This window comes from Setaria italica, chromosome VII (assembly GCF_000263155.2).
Source record: "Setaria italica strain Yugu1 chromosome VII, Setaria_italica_v2.0, whole genome shotgun sequence".
NCBI lineage: Eukaryota > Viridiplantae > Streptophyta > Magnoliopsida > Poales > Poaceae > Setaria > Setaria italica.
This window is the reverse complement of record NC_028456.1, coordinates 35,029,280-35,050,698: the sequence shown is the minus strand read 5'-3', so window position 1 is coordinate 35,050,698 and position 21,419 is coordinate 35,029,280. Positions and strand designations below refer to the sequence as shown.

General features: G+C 48.8%; 5 protein-coding genes and 1 long non-coding RNA gene across 6 annotated transcripts; 1 reads left to right on the top strand and 5 right to left on the bottom strand.

Moving 5' to 3' along the window:
• Nucleotides 1–103: 103 nt before the first annotated feature.
• Nucleotides 104–1,778, bottom strand: LOC101756833 (two-component response regulator ORR9). Its single transcript, XM_004977451.4, has 4 exons — nucleotides 1,584–1,778; nucleotides 1,383–1,460; nucleotides 1,218–1,288; nucleotides 104–523 (listed from the first exon to the last, which is right to left on the bottom strand). The coding sequence occupies exons 1-4, from the start codon at nucleotides 1,776–1,778 to the stop codon at nucleotides 259–261; spliced, it is 609 nt and encodes a 202-aa protein (XP_004977508.1). The 3' UTR covers nucleotides 104–258.
• A 4,406-nt stretch (nucleotides 1,779–6,184) lies between these two features.
• Nucleotides 6,185–9,668, top strand: LOC101755217 (cytochrome P450 90A4). Its single transcript, XM_004977447.4, has 7 exons — nucleotides 6,185–6,986; nucleotides 7,076–7,354; nucleotides 8,392–8,478; nucleotides 8,629–8,707; nucleotides 8,786–8,892; nucleotides 9,073–9,209; nucleotides 9,354–9,668. The coding sequence occupies exons 1-7, from the start codon at nucleotides 6,285–6,287 to the stop codon at nucleotides 9,454–9,456; spliced, it is 1,494 nt and encodes a 497-aa protein (XP_004977504.2). The 5' UTR covers nucleotides 6,185–6,284; the 3' UTR covers nucleotides 9,457–9,668.
• A 1,484-nt stretch (nucleotides 9,669–11,152) lies between these two features.
• On the bottom strand, nucleotides 11,153–14,713 carry LOC106804436. Its single transcript, XR_001393272.2, has 2 exons — nucleotides 14,380–14,713; nucleotides 11,153–11,526 (listed from the first exon to the last, which is right to left on the bottom strand). It is a non-coding gene; the product is annotated as an uncharacterized LOC106804436 (long non-coding RNA).
• A 711-nt stretch (nucleotides 14,714–15,424) lies between these two features.
• On the bottom strand, nucleotides 15,425–15,868 carry LOC101775758 (E3 ubiquitin-protein ligase RNF181). Its single transcript, XM_004978306.1, has one exon. It carries the CDS (start codon nucleotides 15,866–15,868, stop codon nucleotides 15,425–15,427), a length of 444 nt encoding a protein of 147 aa, XP_004978363.1.
• A 2,468-nt stretch (nucleotides 15,869–18,336) lies between these two features.
• Nucleotides 18,337–18,681, bottom strand: LOC101775352 (E3 ubiquitin-protein ligase RNF181). The gene has a single exon (XM_004978305.1). It carries the CDS (start codon nucleotides 18,679–18,681, stop codon nucleotides 18,337–18,339), a length of 345 nt encoding a protein of 114 aa, XP_004978362.1.
• A 1,650-nt stretch (nucleotides 18,682–20,331) lies between these two features.
• On the bottom strand, nucleotides 20,332–21,177 carry LOC111257978. Its single transcript, XM_022828582.1, has one exon. It carries the CDS (start codon nucleotides 21,175–21,177, stop codon nucleotides 20,485–20,487), a length of 693 nt encoding a protein of 230 aa, XP_022684317.1. The 3' UTR covers nucleotides 20,332–20,484.
• Nucleotides 21,178–21,419: the final 242 nt, after the last annotated feature.

Genomic DNA, 21,419 nt, shown 5'->3' with positions numbered 1-21,419 from the left:
TCAGCAGATGTTCTTTAGGAAGTATGGTGCACGTCCTGTCCACTGGCCTGTTAAGCTGCTATCTTAGCTGTCATCTGATACCAGAAATTTGCTGCAAAATTTCTTGATTCGATCTTATCAGTATCCGTTTACGGATTCCATTATATTTTGCAAATCAAGGGCTAACATCTGTGTTGCAAATTAGTTTGCCAAAAGCTAAGTAAAACAAAGAATAAAGGGAGAAAAAAGGGGGTTAATTCTCCTATAATCAGTTTGCAGCTAACTGTGCCTTGATCTGTTTCTCTGGGGCAAAATTTCTTCGTTGTCTTCTGCCTCTCTCTTGCGGCTGTTGCTGTTATCGCTGCTGCTGCTGCTGCTGTCGTCTGTGGGGTTACTGCATTCGTTGCTGTTGCTGTCGCTTTGCTGGTGCTGTTCCTGGTAGTGCTCCTTGCATCTGCTTTTCAATATGTGGGGCTTCAGCTTGCTCATGTCTGATAGCCTCACTGGTTTTAGGAAAAACTCATCGGCTCCTTCTTCCAGGCATCTGATTCAAAATATCATGAAAAATGAGTCAGTGATTTTACCTAGAGTCCTAGATCAAGATGCACTTAAGTTTTTTTTTTACTTTTTTTTCTATCTGTACGTTTGTTTACGGATATCATATCTTTCGATTCTTTCTTGAGTTTGACTTTACAGCCCTCTGAATATTTTTTTCCTCCACTTGTGTATCGTGCAACTAGAAATAGAATAAACCCAGATAAAGACGAGTGGTGCAAGTGAGCTGTCTGCATCAATAAACCTGTTTCATGGGTGCGGCAATATGGAAGATCTACAAGATCAGCATGCGTATCATTCCATATCTTTTTTTGTTATTTTACACCAGATATGTCGAGATTATAGTAGGACGGTGTGAGTTGTGTCATGTGTGGGGCGGTTCCTCTATTATACAACACATGTGACGCCAAATCACTAAGGATTCGGAGAGATATCCATATCCAGTTTGGTGCTAAACATATTCATTTCTATGCCTCCATACAGAAGAAAAGGAACTTTAACTCTCTAAAAGTTTTCTAACCATGAAACAATTTTCTAATATTTTTCTTAAACGGTAAATTTGGTTTCTTGATTTACTTCTACTCAGCCACTGATTAGTATATCTTGACATTTGACTTTGATTTGTTCTTCAAAAATCAGGAGATAATCCGAAAAATATTATATAGATCCATAAGAATTCTCACCTATTGATCCTTGAAGGAATGTTCTCGGATGACATGATCACCACTGGGATATCTCTTAGAGACGATGATTCCTGCTTGAACAAAACAAGCATATACATGTTTGTTTAGGTCCTATCTTCTTCAGCGGATCATACCAAGAAACACTAGAGAGAATATGGTAGTCACCTTGATCTTCTTGAGCAGATCATATCCTGTCATGCCCGGCATGCAGTAGTCTGTGATTATCAGATTCACCGCGACCTCCTGATTATCAACAAAGCAGTAGCAGGACCAAGATACATCAGAAACCTTTCTTCAGATTAGGAACACAACTACACATGGTTTATTGATTTTATCAAGTCATATCATAGGAAGCCGTCTTCTTACCAGCTGATCCGCATGAACAGAAACCGGGCTGCTGTCCTCGCCATGGATCCCCAGGAACTCGAGAGCCTTGCTCCCGGAATCGACAGTGGTGACGTGGAATGAAGAGGTCTTGAGGAGCCTCTCGATGAGCTTCCTGTCTGGGAGGCTGTCGTCCACGGCCAGGACATGGAACGGAGTCTCCGTGGCCACCGCCATGGAAGAAACTCCCCCTGCTCGTGTTCTTGTTTGTGACTAGGAAGGAGAGGATGCTGTGAGCAGCTGCAGAGAGGAAGAGTTGCAGAGGAAACTAAAAGCAGAGAGGCGCGTGTGCGTGCTTGGTATAGCATGGAGATGCTTTGCTTTGCTTGCCTTTTTGAAGGGTGTGGTTGAGTTGGTATATATACAAGCACTGAGGCACATGAAAGGATTCCAGGAGGGAAAGCGAAGGGAGAGAGGAAAGATGTGTGGTGACTAAGGGGGCGTTTTCTTCCCGTGTCTTATTTTTAGCACGTGTCACATCGAATGTTTAGATACTAATTAGGAGTAGTAAACGTAGACTATTTACAAAACCAATTACATAAGTGGAATCTAAACGGCGAGACGAATCTATTAAGCCTAATTAATCCATCATTAGCAAATATTTACTGTAGCATTCGTATATATACATGCTTTGAGGCACAGAAACGATTCCAGGAGGGAAAGCGCAGGGAGAGCGGAAAGATGTGTGTTGGTCGAGGGGATCTATACGCTTGATGTCTAATCTTTAGCACCCGTCACATCGAATGTTTAGATACTAATTAGGAGTATTAAACGTAGACTATTTACAAAACCAATTACATAAGTGGAATCTAAACGGCGAGACGAATCTATTAAGCCTAATTAATCCATCATTAGCAAATATTTACTGTAGCAACACATTGTCAAATCATGGACTAATTAGGCTTAATAGATTCGTCTCGCCGTTTAGATTCGTCTTATGTAATGGGTTTTGTAAATAGTCTACGTTTAATACTCCTAATTAGTATCTAAACATTCGATGTGACGGGTGCTAAAGTTTAGCAAGTGGAAGAAAACAGGCCCTAAGAAAATCCCACCGCATGGAAAAGGCAAGATCCGGGGGCGGATTTGCCCCAAATCTTGCCACGAATTGACTCCATCCGCAACAGAATAGAATAGAGATCCGGGCACAGCAGCAGCATCATGAAAGGGTCCACCCACCATTTCCTCTTGTTCCCTCCCTCTTTTCCTACTGATATCATATCTGGCTTTATTAGTTTTGAGTTGTTGGTTTGTGCGCTTGCCGTGGTGACCTGAAAGGATGAAAGATATGCTTTCGCGATTTGGTGTGTCCGCTGCACCAAGTTGTCGTTATAGTAGTAAAAAAAATAACTCGCCACTTGCTTGTAAAATTGTAATCCCAAGAGATTAGAGCCACGGGCAGCAGTATTCTGCTTGCACAACTCACACGATGGGAGTCGTCTGCAGCTACAACCTCGAGAGATCCAGCTGATGACGGCGATTCGAAGCGACCAGTCACTACTGCTGGTGATGGAGATACGAAAGAAGAAGAAATCAGGGGCGTGGATTTGGGCGACGCGATCCGAGAGATCCCGTCTCTTTCGTCGTTCCAGCAGCTAGCACGAGCGGCAGGAGGAGGATGCGATCGCTTGGGTCGAATCCGCCACCGATCGCCTTTCGCTTTCCTTGCAACCCACCTCCGATCCTAGCCTAGCCTGTGCTGCTTCGACGTGGCCGCGTGGGCATGTGGTTTCGATCGGCGTGGAAGATTCTGCTCAAACAAATCATCGTCGCGGGCGATTCTCTATCATGCATCTATCGTGCATGGGTGGCCAGTGGCCTGCGGATTTCCTCATCGTGGACGCGTCACTCAGATCACAGTAGACGCTACCTGTTTTGAGGCAGCCGCTGCTCACCAGTCATCATCATCCATCACTCCTCCATGCTGCTTGCTGACTACTGACGGTGCACTGGGCCAGGCCCAACTACTGACGGTGCGCTTCGAACGTGCTTACAAGTATGGGCCGACATATATATGGCTGTTCTTAAGTCACCCACCATCTCCTCCTACCTATCCTAGCAAAAAGTCCTATTTACCTCCCTAGAGTATGAGCCGAGTCCGCCTTTTCACCCTAGACTCCTCAAACTTGCTAAACCGGAAATACAACCACCCACACCTGAATCCAATCCGGTTTTTTCCAACGTGGCGTCACATCACCTATCCTATCTAGCAACATAATCATGGGTCCCGCATGTTAGCCTAATATGGACTTCTTCTACCCCTCTCTCTGAGCTGTCATAGCTGTTACCTGACTTACCTCCCCGACCTCTCGGCGTGGCCCGACGACAGCCGCGCCAGTGAGGACAAGCGGATCCCCATCGTGCAGCACTATCGCGGTCAACTCGACGATTAACGCCCTCCCTCCCGCGCACCACTATCGGCGCGGCATAACACAGAGGCGCAGCCGTGTAGGGGATGGACGTGAGGCCTAGCGTTCCATCGATGTGCCGGCCGACCTCCTAATGGGTCCTATCCAACCACAGCTCGAAAACTTATCGTTGCTCAAGCTGTCAAGCACTTCAACCCTAGAAAAACAATACGCTCATGGACTCCATTACGGCGAGCATGTGTCAGCCGATAAAGGACAAAACAAAGAAAAGAAAATACGAGGAACGTCAGAGCATGCAATTGGAGTAGGTTCGGGCAGAGGAACTAAATTCTGATAGCTAGAAGTTTGATTCGCGTGGAGATTAGATGAATCCTTGCGCGGACTTGGAGGAGGCTTGGCTGCAGCTCTGGGCCGGGACGGGAAAGTATTGTGGCAGCCTGGCAGGGGGTGGAAGGGGTTGGTAGCATTAGGGCTATCCAACCCCCTCAACCCTACGCCTGCGGCCTGCACCCATCCTTTCGATGCCTAGCCAACCTTCGACCATGCCACCCCCGCGTTGAGGGAGGACCGCGGAGCCGCGGCCGCGAGCCCGCGACGCTGTTGCTGCCCGGGTGGTACGAGGTGGCAGCCATGGTGAAGCAGCAGCAGTAGGCCGCTAGGCGGAGGGTGTAGTGGAGCGATGATAGCAGAGGCAGGTCAGCGTTGCCGTGGAGAAGGTCGGCAGGAGGCGCCTACTCAAGGTTGGGTGGCGCCGTCGGTTATGGAAAGGATCGGGAAAAATTGAAAAAGGATGGTGGAGAGAAGAGGGAAACTTGCCGGTGGGTCCAGGCAATCAGGGAGACAGAAGGGACTCGTTGGCATGTTAACACTGCCACATCAGATGGTGATGTGGCGCAACGTAGGATAAAACCGGAGTGGATTCGAATTGAGGGGGACTGGCAACCGGTTTTGTAAGTTTAAGGAAGCTGAACGGACAGTTTTCGAGTGCAAGGTGAAAAGCTAGACTCGACCCATAGTCGAAGGGGGTGACAGGACTTTTTCCCCTATCCTTAAAAAGAAGGGAAAGCTACATCGCTAGGCCCGTGGAAGCCCAGTTTTTTTCACTCCATCAGAGCAGGACGAACGAAGCAGCGGATCGAAGCAGGCCGGAAACTGACATAAAAACTACAAGTGGAGCCCAATTTCTTTTCTCCCACTAGGCCTGAACTGATCCGGACCTGTTTATGGCCCGACTGTTTTTCGCTGTCAATGTCCTCCTGGTGGGCTTAACCGCTTAACTAATCATCTGCACCAAAAGTTTTTGAAAAAAAAAACAAAAGAAAAGAGGGTCTAGTTGCCGACTTGCCATGTGTGCCGCGTCGTTCTGTGTGCTGCAGCTCAGCCAAGGTAATCAGCGGGCGGCCTTCACGGTGTGCGCCCATCCACATGAACAAGCACATAAGGTTTGCATGCAAAAATGTATCTCCACCACAGACCATTCCACGTATGCAGCTCTACTAATTGCTAGCGATACATAGATTTTTTTCTCAAAAATAAAAACTGCAAGTCTGTTCAAGGTTCAATGACGTGAAGCATCACTATTGTCCACCATTCTCAATGATTCTGGCACACAAGATATTTCCCTCCGTTCCAATTTTTCTAAAAAAATTATACATCTAGATATATATTTATGTCTAAATATATAATAAATAATATGAATATAGAAAATTCAAAACGACCTATAATTTCAAACGGAGACCCTTTCATCCCCTATTTTCCAAACACCTTCAACAAATGAGTATAAAACTACAACAACACCATCTTGCCCAAGTGTTTCTTCAAATTTAAAAAGAAAAAAGAATCTAGTGGGTCATGGTTTTCTACCTCCTACTAAAAAACATTCATTCCTCACATGGACTGTGGTTTCCTTCAAAGAGAAGAGGAAACTTCAAGTGGGCCCTACCCCCTATTTCTTATTACTCAAAACATTCCTCACCCCTTTTTCACCAGCATGGCCACACTGCCCCGTACCGTGCCATACATTCCCTTTTGGGCCAAAGCAACACTATTTTATAATAACTTTATTATCCAACTCCCAACAACTTAATATTAAACCACAGAATATCCAATTAAATAAAATCTTAACAAAAGAATTATCAAATGCCCCCACCTTGGTAGTGAGGGAGTATGGTGTCAAAGATTCTCGGGGCGTCGCGGCAGCGCATCACTCGTCGATCTCAGTCACTCCCCGACACCCGCACGCACGCGCTCTCCACTGATCCATCCACTCCCCACCCCACCCAACCGAAGCCAAACCGCGCACGGCCACGCCCCCATGGACGCGAGCGGGGCGCCGGCGCCGCTGCTCCTGGCCGCGGCGGCCTTCGCCGCCGCGCTGGGATGGCTCTTCGCCGTGCGGTCGTCCAGGCGGGGCTCGGCGCGGCTGCCGCCGGGCAGCACGGGGCTGCCGCTCATCGGCGAGACGCTGCGCCTCATCTCCGCCTACAAGACGCCCAACCCGGAGCCCTTCATCGACGAGCGCGTGGCGCGCCACGGGAGCGGCGTCTTCACCACCCACGTCTTCGGGGAGCGCACCGTCTTCTCCGCCGACCCGGCCTTCAACCGCCTCCTCCTCGCCGCCGAGGGCCGCGCCGTCGACTGCAGCTACCCGTCCTCCATCACCACGCTGCTGGGGCCGCACTCGCTGCTCCTCACCAGGGGACCCGCGCACAAGCGCCTCCACTCGCTCACGCTCACCCGCCTCGGCCGCCCCGCCTCGCCGCCGCTCCTCGCCCACATCGACCGCCTCATCCTCGCCACCATGCGGGACTGGGAGCCCGCCGCCACCGTGCGCCTCCTCGACGAGGCGAAGAAGATCACCTTCAACCTCACCGTCAAGCAGCTCGTCAGCATCGAGCCAGGGCCCTGGACCGAGAGTGTTCGCCGTGAGTACGTCAAGCTCATCGACGGCTTCTTCTCCATCCCGTTCCCCTTCGCCCACCTCCTCCCTTTCACCACCTACGGACAGGCCCTCAAGGTGCTCGCCCGTTTGCCTTTCGTTCCCACAATTTATTTTATCCGATGCACATTGCGTTCCCTGAAGGTGTGATATTTGATCCGATTCAGGCGAGGAAGAAGGTGGCCGGGGCTCTGCGGGAGGTGATAGGGAAGAGGATGGACGACAAGTTGGAGGATCGTGCCGCGAATTCGGAAGACGATGGGAAGCGGGAGAAGAAGGACATGGTGGAGGAGCTTCTTGAAGCAGAGGATGGGAGCTTCTCAGTGGAGGAAATGGTGGATTTCTGCCTGTCTCTGCTGGTGGCTGGCTACGAGACGACGTCCGTGCTCATGACGCTTGCTGTCAAGTTCCTCACCGAGACACCCACTGCGCTGGCGCAGCTCAAGGTAGGAACCGTGAGAAATTTGTTGGCAATTAGCACTTCTTCGTTGGAATGTTCGGTGGTAATAGCTCAATCCTTGTGCACGTGTGGTGGTAGGTACTGTCAGCAGTCAAATTAGCTTGGACATTGGGGAGGATACGTCAAATGATTTCTTAATACTTTATTATAATTGAGAGTTAGATTAGGGGCGTTTGGGAGGAGGGGGCTAAATTTTAGCCCCCGTCACATCGAATGTTTGGACACTAATTAGGAGTATTAAACCTAGACTAATTACAAAACTAATTACACAACCCCTAGGCTAAATCGCGAGACGAATCTATTAAGCCTAATTAGTCCATGATTTGACAATGTGATGCTACAGTAACCATTCACTAATGATGGATGAATTAGGCTTAATAGATTCGTCTCGCGATTTAGCCTAGGGGTTCTGCAATTAGTTTTACAATTAGCTTATGTTTAGTCATCCTAATTAGTATTCGAACATCCGATGTGACAGAGCTAAAGTTTAGCCTCCTCCTCCCAAACACCGCCTATCTGTCATACATCACTTCTTGCAGTCTTGTCCAACAGAAAATCTGCTCCCGCCGGCTTCTGTTTTTAGGTCGAATTATAGTGCTGCTTTTTAAATTCAGATAAACAGCTTGTTCACTGCAAGGTTACTGTCCAATTTGTTTGATTCTATATGAGCATCCTGCAATAGGTACTGATGTGATGTTGCCTATATTCTTATCTTATTGTTGTCTAGGAATGAATATGCTATGACACAACTCCTGATTTCTTCCTGGAACATGTATTTTCTTTTTGCATAAAGGTGCCTTATTCCTTCCCATTTCTATACTTGGAACTGTGCCAAGGTTATCCAACCAAACAGCGGAAAGTGAGAATAATAGCATCATAATGGGACCGGATCTGGATTTTGAGCTACCTAGTGGAACCTTTGTTTTCATCAATATTTTAAGTTACATAATTGTGCCTATGGTCCAAACGTTATTCTGCTTCACAATATGTGTATTTGATTCCAGATATCTGCTGAATTTACAGGAAGAGCATGACAATATCAGAGACATAAAAGGCAAAAACCAACCTCTGGAATGGAGCGATTACAAGTCCATGCCGTTTACACAATGTGTAATAATTTTGGGATCCCGATTTTCTTGAATTGCCTTATTGCTATACCATGCCAAAAGCAAAATGCTGTCTCGCAGTTTCATTTTTACAAAATATACTATATCATTTAAAAGGAACATTTGAGCACCGTTGGACTTAACATTTTTGCAGGTGATAAATGAAACACTGCGTGTTGCTAACTTAATTAGTGGGGTATTCAGGCGTGCAAACACTGATATTCATTTTAAAGGTATTTCCACATAAGCTATCTTCATAACATTTAACCAGGGATATTCAGTCGTTCATAACATTTTATTTTGTTCATCAGACTACATTATTCCGAAGGGCTGCAAAATATTTGCTTCATTCCGAGCTGTGCACCTTAATACTGAACACTATGAGAATGCTCGGACCTTTGACCCTTGGAGATGGCAGGTACTTGTACAGTCTTTTTTTTTTAAATAATTTGTACAGTCTTTAGATTGCTACTGTTCTACACATTGTCTGTTATATGCTGGCTTAGGAGAGTAAAACATTGTTATTCTGAGTTGCGTAAATGCGAAATGATTTCTCTAAAATATTCATGAAAAATAATTTATGGTTGTCATTGTGCAGAGTAAGCATAAACTTCAGAACGCGGTAGGGGCCAGTTTGTTTACTCCCTTTGGTGGTGGACCTCGTCTGTGCCCAGGCTATGAGCTTGCCCGGGTTGTTGTCTCTGTTTTCCTCCATCATCTCGTAACGCGCTTTAGGTAAGGCATCCTTGTCTACCAAGTTTCTACACTGTTTTTAGAGCCATAGGATGTTGATAATCATAAGATGAAATATCAGTCTGTCCGTGTCTTCCAAACTGGACGCCACTTTGATTGAATTGTGCTGCGCTCTTGAATCTGCAGCTGGGAAGAAGCTGAGGAAGATAGGATTGTCTTCTTCCCCACCACACGAACTGTCAAAGGATACCCCATCAATCTCCGGCGGAGAACAGATTCTGTTTCCTAAGCTCATATTAGGTTCCAGTTACCCTTATCGTCAAACCAAGAGTAAGCATAGATTATAGATAAGAAAAATATTCCTAGTAGTTAGTGAATTTCCCCTTCCTTTTTTCATCTCCTTTACCTGTAACTTGGTACGAACAGCTGTCAGCAAACTCTGTTTTGCTTGTAAAAAAATGGCCCAAGCTGCTATGCAATGCGTGCTGGTTACAGATAACATTTTGCCGTGTATTATTTGGCTATCCCCAGATCTAGCAAAGATGTTGCTAGTCGTTTATATCGCTGTCCTAATTCAGAAATGATGTGATGAGTCTACGATTTGGTGGGCAAGCAAGGTGCTGTTCTATCAGCAAAAGGAAGGACTGGTCCCTCAGATTACTAGCGACCCCTGTCAAGCACACATCAGGCTTGTTCGCTTTAGCTTATAAGCTAGTTGAAAAGTTGAAACGGCTGATTTGTTGTGAGAGGAAAACACTGTTTGGTGGCTGATAAGCCAGCTGAATAAGCTGAAGCGAACAGGCCGATCAGCATCATGATTTCATGAACTGTACCTTGTGTTAGTCCATAAACATTTTTGTATCTGCCAGTAGCAGTAGCCCTGTACCCAGTAGATACAGTGGTCAGTGGAGGTGTTGTGTGCTCTGTTTCAAGTCTTTAGTGCAGCCCTGCACTCGTCTATTGCTACTAGTAAGATGCTGCTCTACGACTGTTGGATTGCAATAGCATCATGCTGTATGCATTGAGAGGAGCTAACTGTGCAGAATCAGTAGCCATTGCACGCTTCAAGGGCCTACATAAAGCATTGCTCAGGCTGCCCAGCAAACAGTGATTCCCTCTTGACGAACGGTCGCGCATCATCTGCGCCGCGCCCATCACCGGCGTACGTTCAGATCCCAGATCCCAGATCTTGAAAACGAGACGCGCGAGTCATGGGCCATGGGGGCTCTCGCCGCTCGTGCACGCCCCTCCCTTTTCGTAGTCTGTTAGGCTGTCGCGGTCGCGAAAGGGACTGTCGGAGCGATCATGCGGCCGCCATGTTCGTCCGGTGATCTGCTTTCACTTCATCAGGGGAGATCGATCGAGGATGCTTGGTGAAGATGAATGAATCATGCTGTCCGATCCATGCGCGCAAGATGCTGATGATAGGAGTAGCTAGTGTGCAGTGACCACAGTATGGTTGTGCCGCCATGACACAAGTCGATCGCCAATAGTCTTACGTGCTCTCAATCATACCTGCAACTTACTGGAAGAAGCTAATCAAAATGGCCCGATCCGTGGCAAAAAGCAATGAGCCCGGCCAGTGCGCAATGGCTGCTGCTGCTCATCCACATGCATAGGCAGACAGCCTCCACAAGCTATACTTGTTGATCCATCACGTAACATGCACGTTCATGATTGCAAATCGTCGATCGGAACTGTACCGTCTCAGCAACGACAACCACTCATGTGTTGCCGACATTAATCTCCAAAAAAAACTACCCTGTACAGTAGTGACAGTACACTCCGGCGTCAACCTTGTGTCAGATTCAGACAGGAGCCGATGACAATGATCGCACACAGAGAAGAAAAAAGAACAGAGAAAGCGTCCATGATGGGACTAACAGAGTACAGAGTAACAGGCGTGGAGCAAAGCTGCCATAATTGAAATAATCCGGTCAGCCTCGGAACGCGCTTCGAGGCTAGCTCAGGAACAACCCGCACCATTTTACATGAGCCAACTGTCAAGAATATATATTTCAACCTTATTTACAAGTATTAATCATCTTACAAAAATTCACAAATTAGGATATAATATATAACAAATAGAACATGAAAATTTTCACCGGTTCTTAACAAACGATGTAACCTAAGTCTAGATGACTATTAAATGATATAACCTAAGTCTAGATAGTTATTATATCGTGTTTTTCCTTAGATTAAAAGCTAAAACGTAGCGGGAAGTTATAGAGTAATAAGGTGCAACAATGATGTCCTTGCCCATAAGACACCACCTGCACAAGCTTAGAGCGACCTCCACCATCCATCCACTTTGCCGGCTCCGGCGGGATGAACGTGGCAATCACTCACAAGAAGGAACCTGCAAAACAACTTAACGACAGCACCGTAAGTACATTGCGTACTTGCAGGACTTATCCATAATACTATACATTTGGTGGATGCATGAGGCTTGTCAAGTTTTATCCTTAAACCATAAAAATGCGAGCATAATTTATCAAGTAAATAAGTAAAATACATGGCACCTACTTTCTAATTCAAGCACCAATACAATAAGTAGTAAAGTGAATCATGCAGTCATGAGCTCAATCTTCCATAAGCTCTTCACGGAACTCTACAATGAAGCGGGATATCAAGAGCGTGCTCAGTGACCGAGAGTGTGGCTATTGCAATAGATTAAAACCCTACAGGGGTGTACAACTTTTTCCACACGAGGCTCAAGACCAACGACATACCCTTGACCTAGGATAAGTGTTGATTCATGCCCCCGACCATTCACATACCTACACCCGGCTATGACTGAACGGCCGGAAATGTATAGATGCACCGGACACGGCCGATCACACCTCATCACATCCCGCGCCGAATCCGGTCAAGGAAAGGTGCGACTTATGCTACTTAGCTTACCATTCTCATATTAAGTATGTGGTTTCTACGGAATATTGCTCAAGAACTCAGCAACATGGAGACAGGCATTAATCAACTCAAGCAAGTCTAAACCATTTGGATTTCACTCCCAATATGGTCCTACACACTTGGTCAAGTCTCGAATCATCATTCATGGTTGCTAATCTGTTAATATTCATCATCTACTCAAGTATAATTAAGCAAACATCCAAATTCTCGCGAGTGGTGGTGACCTTGCCACCCCTCGACTTCTACCGAGACCTAAGCATGGCTAAGCAATTACTCTCTCCGTTCTTAAATATATGACGTTTAGTACAAGTAAATTAGTTCATTTTTGAACTAACTAGCTTGTCCTAAACGTTGTCATATATTTAAGGATGGAGGTGGTATGTCGAGATTTCTAGCATCCATACTATTACTAAATAAGTTGAGCTAATCCCAAGAGTTGACATGTCTAGTAGCTCATTGCATATGTCTAGATAGAGCTAAGCCCATGCACAACCATTAATTAAAAAATAGCATTTCATATTCATAAAATAGAATTGAGATACATATGTGCCTGCCTAAGATTGGTGCACCAAGAATGCAACACTCCGGTCATCCTCTACGAAATTAGATGAATGCATGAATTAGAAAGGATGACATGAATGTATATGCATATGAGATTCAATGACTCATGAGAGGTAAAGGCTAACATAGTTCGAGGTTATCAAGCAAGCAATCAAAGGTTAGAAGTAGGGCACACAAGCACAACATAGAGAGAAGGCTCTAAAATAATGAGCCATGCACATAAAATTCTAAGACAAGTTGTAGTATGAGAAGGTTATTAACACTAGTTGTGCTACTTTTAATTATCGTATGAGCTAACGTAATTAAATTGTTACAACATAAAGCATCGACCATGGAAGTTATCTCATGATTGTTATCAATATTAAATAGTTGAACATGCTCATGCAAGATAGTTAGCCACACTAGTTAAACAAGTTTAGACAATTCAATAATTAATGGATAGCTAGCATATCACACCTTAGTTAAGAGTAAGAGCATCATTTTCTAAAAGAGAATCTAGCTTTGTACTTAATGAAGATAAGCATCATTATTCTAAGTTATATCAATGAGGTTTCTAAACATAAGAAGCATAGAACATTTATTTTCATCTAACAAAGGGAAGCTCATAGGTAAATAACAAGATTGGTTTCATAGTTTTAGAAGCATCTCTGTATAATTGATCATGTATTTTAACAAGGTAAGAAAGCTTATAAATCAAAAAATCATAAACTATATAAAAGTATGACCAATTCATAGGTCATATTAATTTTAAACAACAGTTGAAGGTCAAAGGAAGCTGACAAAGTTGGGTCCATAATTTATAGAAGCACATATGAAGTTATTATGCATTTTACTAATTAACTAGGTTTGAACATATCTAAAACTGTACCAATATACACATAAATAATGCAAACAAGTATTGCCATTGGATTATACATACTATAAGTGAACTAGCAAAATCGGTTTCATAATTTTTGAACTAATAGAGAATTAACCGTGCAATTAACAAGATAAACACTAATCTAATTAAATCAAATACTTTATTAAATATTTTGTGAGGAAACATATTTTTAACAGGTATTAGCCATCGTTATGAAACCATAAAAATTTGTTTCACATTAATCCGAGCTATATTCAATTTTATATGAATTATACAAGATGATACATGCTTATACATTCAAATAAATAGGGCTGACTAGGTTGGTACTGTGTACCTGCGGACCGTCCGGACTTTGGGGTTGGACCGTCTACCGGTCAGGTACGAGATGGTCTCTAGAAACACACCGGGTCATTGTAAACTTTGGAAATGAACTGCGGACCGTTCAAGGTCAAATGGCGGACCATCCGCCATACAAAGACGGGTCGAGTAGCAGAAATGAACCAGTTCCATGTGGATTTCGGAAGTGAACCACGGACAATCCATGGGTGGGAAGCGGACCATTTACCATACAAATATTTGGGGACGTGTTTTTGTGCGGAGGCTCGGTGTGTTGGGTCACGATTCACGGACCGTCCGCCCCTCCGTCCGTGTGCCGGCCGAGGCTCACTGGTGAGGTCACCGGCGGCAGCTCCAACCACGGTTTTGGGTGCCGTTTATTTCTACATGTTCCTAAGGACATAGGAAACTCGTTGTGGGTGGTAGATTTGACATGCATGGGGTATTTTGAGCTCTAGGTCATCAATGGTGATGAAACCATGGGTGTCCTATGGAGCTTGATTGGGGGCAAAAGAGGGATGATGAGTGGCGAGGGAAGCTCACCGACAACGAGTAGAGCACGAGCAAGGGGTCGCTTGTTGGCGTAGGGCGGCGTTAGAGTAGATCGGGCTGAGTTCATCCTTGAAGTGCTTGGTGAAGATTAAGTAGAGGAAGAAGATGCTTGGGAATGGCGTTCTCCTTGGTCTCCGATGAGGAAGAGGTGGACGAGGCAGTGGAGAAGCTCATCGGCGACGTCCTCCAGCAGTCCTCCGGCAAACTCCGACGAGATATGGTGGATTTGGTGAAGAGGGAGGAGTTCTTCCTCCATGGCTTGGTTGGAGAAGAAAGCAAGGAGGGAGAGGGTGCTTCTGGTGTATGTGAGGGAGGTAGCAGGGGAGGGGAAGGCGCAGGGGTGAGGTGGAGGGGTCAGGTGGGGTCCAGGGACGCATGGCACCGCATCTCTGCAAGCGCAACACGCACACACGGGCGTCTCGCGGACAGTTAACATGGGAGAGGCGGACAGTGCGCGGAATAAAATCACGTAACGTTCTACACGAAAACTTATCTCTTTGATCCATACTCCAAATTTGATCTTCCAAGCCTCCAAAAAATCCACCAAAAATTGTGTTGATACAAGAAATCAAGAGCAACCCATTTTGCTTGGAATGGGAAGAAAAGATATTGTAGATTTGAAATGAATTTTTTTCCCGGAATGCTATTTTTAGGTTTTTCACTGAATTGTTTGGCTTCAAGATGGATTCCTAAAATCCGGGGAAAATCACCTAAATTCTTATTTGAGGAAGAAGTATTTTCTCACGTTATGGCTGAACATATGTCTTATTGGTAAAAAAGAAGTTTCTTCACAAGGCATGCATTTTCACGTTATTCAATAAATTCAAATTAAAAAGCAAATGCATTCAAACAAGCACAAAAGAAATTTTGTACTAGTAAACAATGATGCTCATGATGCAATGCTCAGCAATGTAATTTCATTTAGGTCGTTACATCGCAAGACCTCGTATATTCGTATCGACAAAGAATTTAATCAGCACACTTTTTTTTGCATCTAACCAAATTAGCTAGGAGCGCCACGGGCACGATCGTCTCGTCATCCCAGGCGTGGCGGCTGTTGGGGTTGGGCGGCGTCCTCCTCCGCCTGGGTGGGCAGCTTGAAGCGGCAGAGCGGGCACAAGGGGCTGACGGAGAGCCACTCCACGATGCACCCCTCGTGGAACGCGTGCGCGCACGGCATCGTCCTCAACGCGTCGCCGGCCGCGTACGCCTCCAGGCACACCGCGCAGGCGGACCCGCCGTCCCCGCTCTCCTCGCCGCTCGCGGCCACCGTCGTCTGCGGCAGGCCCGCGACGGCACTGGCCGAGGCCGGCACGCTGCGCGTAGCCATCATCGAGCCGTCGTAGAACTCGTGGGGTGCGGTGACGCGGGGTCCTCCTGCTGTCGCCGCCGGCGCGGCGTTCGTCGTCGGCCGCGTCTCGTGGTATATCTGGTGCGGCAACAGGAACCCTCCCGGCGGACGCGCCACCTCCATCTGCATGCCCCCCGCCGGCGGCGCGTACCTGCTCGTGCTCCGACGAGTGGACAGGCAGCCAAGAAGATGCAGGGGTCGAGATGTGGTCGATTGGCGGGCGTCGGCGTCGGAAATCCAAGTTTTATTGCGTACGGTGGTAGCATCGATCGGTTGATGTCGTGGCGGTAACGGCAGTTTATTGAACAGGACTCGGACTCTCGGAGTAAAAGGACAATGCCCGGGTAACAGAGAACGCGACCCCCTTTGCAAAACTCTAGCCTTTGTTTCTCTAGAGGAACCAGGAGGGGTTGAATTTAAAGAAAGTTGAGAGAGTACAGGAGCTGAGACCAAAAATCAGGAAACAAAGAAAATAAAGATAGTGTTTGATCCGCATACTACTAGTGCGCGGTTCCTCATCAATCCGTTCCGGCTTCAGCTTGCAGCGCGAAGCGGCAGAGCGGGCAGAGGCGGCTGATCCCGAGCCACCTGATGATGCAGCTCTCATGGAAGCCGTGCGCGCATGGCATCGTCCTGATCCTGTCGCCTTCCTCGTAACTCTGGAAGCACACCGCGCACCCGTCCTCCCTTGTCTCCGCCGCTGCCGTCTCCCGCAGGCACGCGATGGCCTCGCTCGACGCCGGGACGGCGCCGAAGCGGCCGTTCCTGTACGCATCTTCCAGCCCGAGGTCTTGGGCTTCTTGGGCGGCGTCGCGCAGCCCCTGCCGATGAAGCTCACTCAAAACCCGCCGTGCGGTCTCCATGGTGCGGTCAAGGTCCGCGGTCGCATCGCCCTGCGACTGCGACAGCAATGGATCGTCTGAGGGCGCTCGCCGTCCCGAGGGCAACAGCGAGACCGGAGCCGTCGTCGTCGGCTGTTCCCGCTGGCCGCTCGTCGGAGAGGCGTCGTTGGTGTCGGCGCCGCCGCCATCTTCCATCTGATATGTACGTAGCCCTAGATCAGGGGAGCGAGCAAGGGACTATTGGGATTGATGCCTCTGGATTTGTAGGATTTTTTGGTACAAAAGGCACCCTAAACCTAAACATTTATACCTGACCTACGGATTTTAATTTGTACAAGAAAAAAAATTATGCCGCCGAACCCGCCGTTCATGTACGCACCGTCCGCAGTGAGTTCACCGCCGACCACTGTCACACGGAACGCGGGACGAGGGGAAGTTCCGCGTCCCGGGTTCGCCGTACCGAAACAGGGGACGGGATCGATGCGGTTCGATCCTTGGGACGACAGTTGGGACGCGTCCCGGCGTGAGCGGCGTCGTTGACGCTAGCTCTTTCTTCGTGCATCACATGAGCAGCAGTTATTAGGACCGAACCGGTCATCGAATCGGTGAGAGTCTCGTTTCAATGGTTTATTGGTTCAACCGTTATCAGCATGTTGAACCGTCGGTTTGCCGTTGATTGAGGGTGTGTTTGGTTCAGCTGTAGCTTTTGAAAAAGTAGTTGTGAGTTATGAAAAAGTAGCTGTGAGTTGTGGACCGTTGGCTGTCGAAAAGCCGCTTGGTGGAACAACGGTGGCTTTTGGAAAAAGTAACAAGTGGATCCCATATGTCATTCATAGTCCCCCTCTCCCTCTCACTGACGAGCGGACCGCTCGTCATCCCCTTCTTCTTTCTCCAGTCTCTCCACTGCTCCACCCCACCTCCCCTGCTCCTCCTCCTCCCTCTCCACGGCGTCGCGGTGGTGGGCGCGAAGAGGGGCACCGGCGCCGCCAGCCGGGAGAGGAGGAGAAGGGGTGCCGCTGCCGCAGGTCGGGAGGGGAAGAGGAGAGCCGCTACCGCTGCTGGCCGGGAGAGGAGGAGGAGGGGCGTCGCTGCCCAGGAGGGAGAAGGAGGGGTCCGGTCGCCGCGTCGGGGACGGGAGAGGAGGAGACGTCGGGGAAGAAAGAAAAATAAAAACAAATCGGTACAACATAACTAATGGCAGATGGGTAATTTTTGTGAAAAGTTAAAAGCTACGGCAGGCAAAAGCAGGAATAAGGGTGCTGTGAGATGTGAGATTTGTATAGGCCAAAACTGCTGAAGCCACGGCAGGTTGAAGGCTGAACCAAAGGATCCTGAACCGCCACGAATACTTCGAACCGGTATATAATATATTTAATAATTAATAACATATAGTTGATCGGGCTGAGATGAACATTCTAGAAATCACCTCGTGTCTGCCTCTGTCTGACTGAAACGTTGATCCTACTCCGTGTTTGCATTGTATCACGCATCCCCTCAGCCCTCATGGAATCCGTGCGAGCAGGAGCAGGGCATCGTCCTGATCCTGTCGTCGCCCTCCACGTAACTCTCCGCGCACTCGTCCTCCCTATCTCCGCCACCGTCATCGCCGGCAGACTGGCATTTGTTGTTTGACAAGTCGCGCCGCCGATCAATCGAGATCTTCTTAATTTTTTTTTCTTTTACAGAAGACGCCCTAGGCATATTTGGGCATTGGGCCTTCCGGCCTTGCATGCAAATATGCAATATCTTTTTGCTTCATATTTTTACATTACAAAAACAGAATTGTATTGATTCCAATGTATCGTCGTGATCTTCCTCGCCATCGCCATTGTCGTCATCTTCCTCGCCATCATCGTCATCATCTTCCTCATCCGCGAATGACTCCGTTTCCTCGGCCGCCGCCGGCAGCGCGAAGCGGCAGAGCGGGCAGAGGCGGCTGACCCGGAGCCACTGGAAGATGCAGCGCTCGTGGAAGCCGTGCGAGCAGGGCAAGGTCCTGACCGTGTCGCTGGCTTCGTAAGCTCCCAGGCATACCGCGCACTCTTTCTCCCCCATGATCTCGCCCTCGCTCTGCACCGCCGTCTCCGGCAGACCAGCCATGGCCTCCTCCTCGGCTAAATTCCACCAAAAGAACAGTACATTATATTATTGACATTTGCCTGACAACATAGATTACATAAGATTTATTTTTCTCATGTACATATGACCACAAGAACACATCATTGATCCGGGGGATGTGATCGTTATGTGTACAAAGGCCATCGTCTACAACACTACAGGTACCTATCAAACAGCTTAAGTATCTTGTTTGTGTTTGTGTGACTTTTTTATGTCGTGTCCTACTCAAAGCTTTGGTCATATGAACGCTAGCACCAACTCACTCACTGTAGTTTATACCTTCAGCGAATAATCTGTGATTCAGCTGGAAAGCTGGATACAATACGCTGGATACACAAATTTTGTATGGGCAAAGAGATCGCATAACCATATATCCATGATTTATTATATATTTATGCATCATATTTACATTAGAAATGCTTTTCAAAAAAATATTTGCATTAGAAAAGTTAAAAATTGTAAACCGCCAGGGGAAGGAGAACTGTGCCCAGCACTCCAGCAGAGCGGGCAGAGGCGGCTGGTCCCGAGCCACCTGATGATTCAGCTCTCATGGAAGCCGTGCGAGCAGGGTATGGCCCTGATCTTGTCGCCCTCCGCGAAATCATCCAGGCACACGCCGCACTCCTTCTGATCCCCCGTCTCGCGCACGGTCGTCTCCGGCAGCCGCGCGCGGCCGCCTCGCTCGAGGCCGGCACGGCGCCGAAGCCACCGTTCCCGTACGACGCCGCCGCTGATAATCCCAGTTGGCCAATGAACTGCCGGCGTCGTCCAGCGGCGTGGCTGTCGAAGAACGCGGCGGCGGAACTGCCGGCGTCGTCCAGCAGCATGGCTGCCGTCGAGACCCGCCGCTCGCCATCCTCACGCGATGCACCTGACCCCCGCCTCTGCCTCCCGAGACCCAAAACGACCAAGTCAACTGCGACGGTGTTCCGATCCGGTCTGATCCAACGGCCTCCAGGACCCGAGGGGTGGACGGTAAATGAGATACCGTCCACCCCCGACCTCCACGACCGCCGCCTCAGCTTCGCGCCTCGTTCCCGCCGCTACTACTCGGGCTCCATATCCTTGCACCCGGCGGCCGGGCCGACATCCATGGTGCTGCGCCGCCTGCGGCCACGGCGAGGCTCTCTTCTTCCCGGACAGCAATAGTTGCAGGTAACGCGAGCCGCCAAATGCATTCGTTCAGCTCAGCCGGTGCGGTGGCGACTGCGACCGGCGAGGAAGGCATGACGCCCTTGTTGGTGAGCGGTGGCTCGTCGAGCTCCGCTGGTCACGCTCCATGGCTCAAGATCAGAGAAGAAGGCGAGAGCATCATCAATTCATCATCATCACAGCCATGCCGCTAGCGGCCGGATTTTCCACTGTCGGAGTCGGATTGGTCATGGACATGCGCTAAGCATGCATGCGTTCAGAAGTCATCATAACACTGAGTACACATAAAAAAAACGCACATCAGTGTTCTTACTGAACACTACCGGCCGCCGTGCCAAGGAATCACCTTTGCGAAAGAAAAAATCGTGTTATTTTCAGAACTGAACGAACTGTTCATCGCCTCATTGACCCTGATCAGCAAGGGCGAGATTACAGGTTGTTGCAATAAGCAACTGAATTACAGGGGAAAACATCCGAGAGAAGCTATTATTGGCAGCTGACTGTTACTGCATGAAATTGTTCAACCCCGGTTACATGCCGATCGGACTGTCAGAGCATCAGATAGTAGGTCACGGGGCACAACTGAAGCTTAACCACCAACTCAAAAGATCGCTACGTACAGAGTTACTGACTCTAGCATGCCACGTCGTCGTCGTCAGCTTCGTCGTCGTCGTCCGATCCCTCGTCCTCCACATCCAATTCCACCTCGGCCGGCAGCGCGAAACGGCAGAGCGGGCAGAGGCGGCTGACCGCTAGCCAGCCGAGGATGCAGTGCTCGTGGAAGCCGTGCGAGCACGGCATCGTCCTCATCTTGTCGCCCGCCTCGTAGCCCACGAGGCACACCGCGCACTCCTCCGGCACCTCTCCCTCGCCCACCGTCGTCTCCGGCAGAGCAGCCATGGCGTCGCCCGACGCCGGGACGGCGCCGAACCCCCCGTGCACGTACGCGTCGTCCGCTCCGACGACGTCGCCGTCGCCGTCCCGCTCCCCCGCACGCCAAACGTACACGAGGCGATTCAGGTCGACGGTAACAGGCGCCCCGTGTGGACCTGGCACTGCCAGTGCCAGCGTGGAAGGCAAGTACGCCGCAAGGCGTCGATACATGGGGACGAGCCCCGCCAAGTTCGTGGGCTCCGTCGGCGGCGCCACGTTTGGGCCTTGCACCGACGCCGCGAGGCGATCATAGCTCGCCAAGGCGTGGAGGTACTCCTCCGTGTTCATGGGCTCCGTCGGCGGCGACGCCGGCTGCGGCAGCTCGGGGTCCGCACGATGAGGCTCTTCGGCGGCCATTAGGGAAACGTCGCCGTAGCCGTCGTCGCTGGCCATCTTCTTGACGACACAAACACAACAGAAGAAAAGCTAGCGCGCCGAGACGAGATGAGCGAAGCGCGCTCGCGGGCATTCTTATTAGATGATGATGAGGCGTGCGAGCGAGGCGCTACCAATTCGGTTCCGAGTCGCGCTCGACCGGGGTTCCCGTTCGGACTCATCGGAACAGGATTCCGGCTCCTACGCAGGGGCCGCCGATTCAGGAAATTCAGAGTTGGTTGCTGGCTTATTGCAGTACA

Coding starts and splice junctions, on each gene's coding strand:
- LOC101756833 (XM_004977451.4), bottom strand. CDS start 1,778: ATGGCGGTGGCCACGGAGACTCCGTTCCATGTCCTGGCCGTGGACGAC. Junction 1,289..1,382: donor ATCTGCTCAAGAAGATCAAG/GTGACTACCATA, acceptor TTGTTCAAGCAG/GAATCATCGTCTCTAAGAGA. Junction 524..1,217: donor ATTCCTTCAAGGATCAATAG/GTGAGAATTCTT, acceptor ATTTTGAATCAG/ATGCCTGGAAGAAGGAGCCG.
- LOC111257978 (XM_022828582.1), bottom strand. CDS start 21,177: ATGGCCAGCGACGACGGCTACGGCGACGTTTCCCTAATGGCCGCCGAA.
- LOC101755217 (XM_004977447.4), top strand. CDS start 6,285: ATGGACGCGAGCGGGGCGCCGGCGCCGCTGCTCCTGGCCGCGGCGGCC. Junction 8,479..8,628: donor CCATGCCGTTTACACAATGT/GTAATAATTTTG, acceptor ACATTTTTGCAG/GTGATAAATGAAACACTGCG. Junction 8,708..8,785: donor CACTGATATTCATTTTAAAG/GTATTTCCACAT, acceptor TTTGTTCATCAG/ACTACATTATTCCGAAGGGC.
- LOC101775352 (XM_004978305.1), bottom strand. CDS start 18,681: ATGGCTGGTCTGCCGGAGACGGCGGTGCAGAGCGAGGGCGAGATCATG.
- LOC101775758 (XM_004978306.1), bottom strand. CDS start 15,868: ATGCAGATGGAGGTGGCGCGTCCGCCGGGAGGGTTCCTGTTGCCGCAC.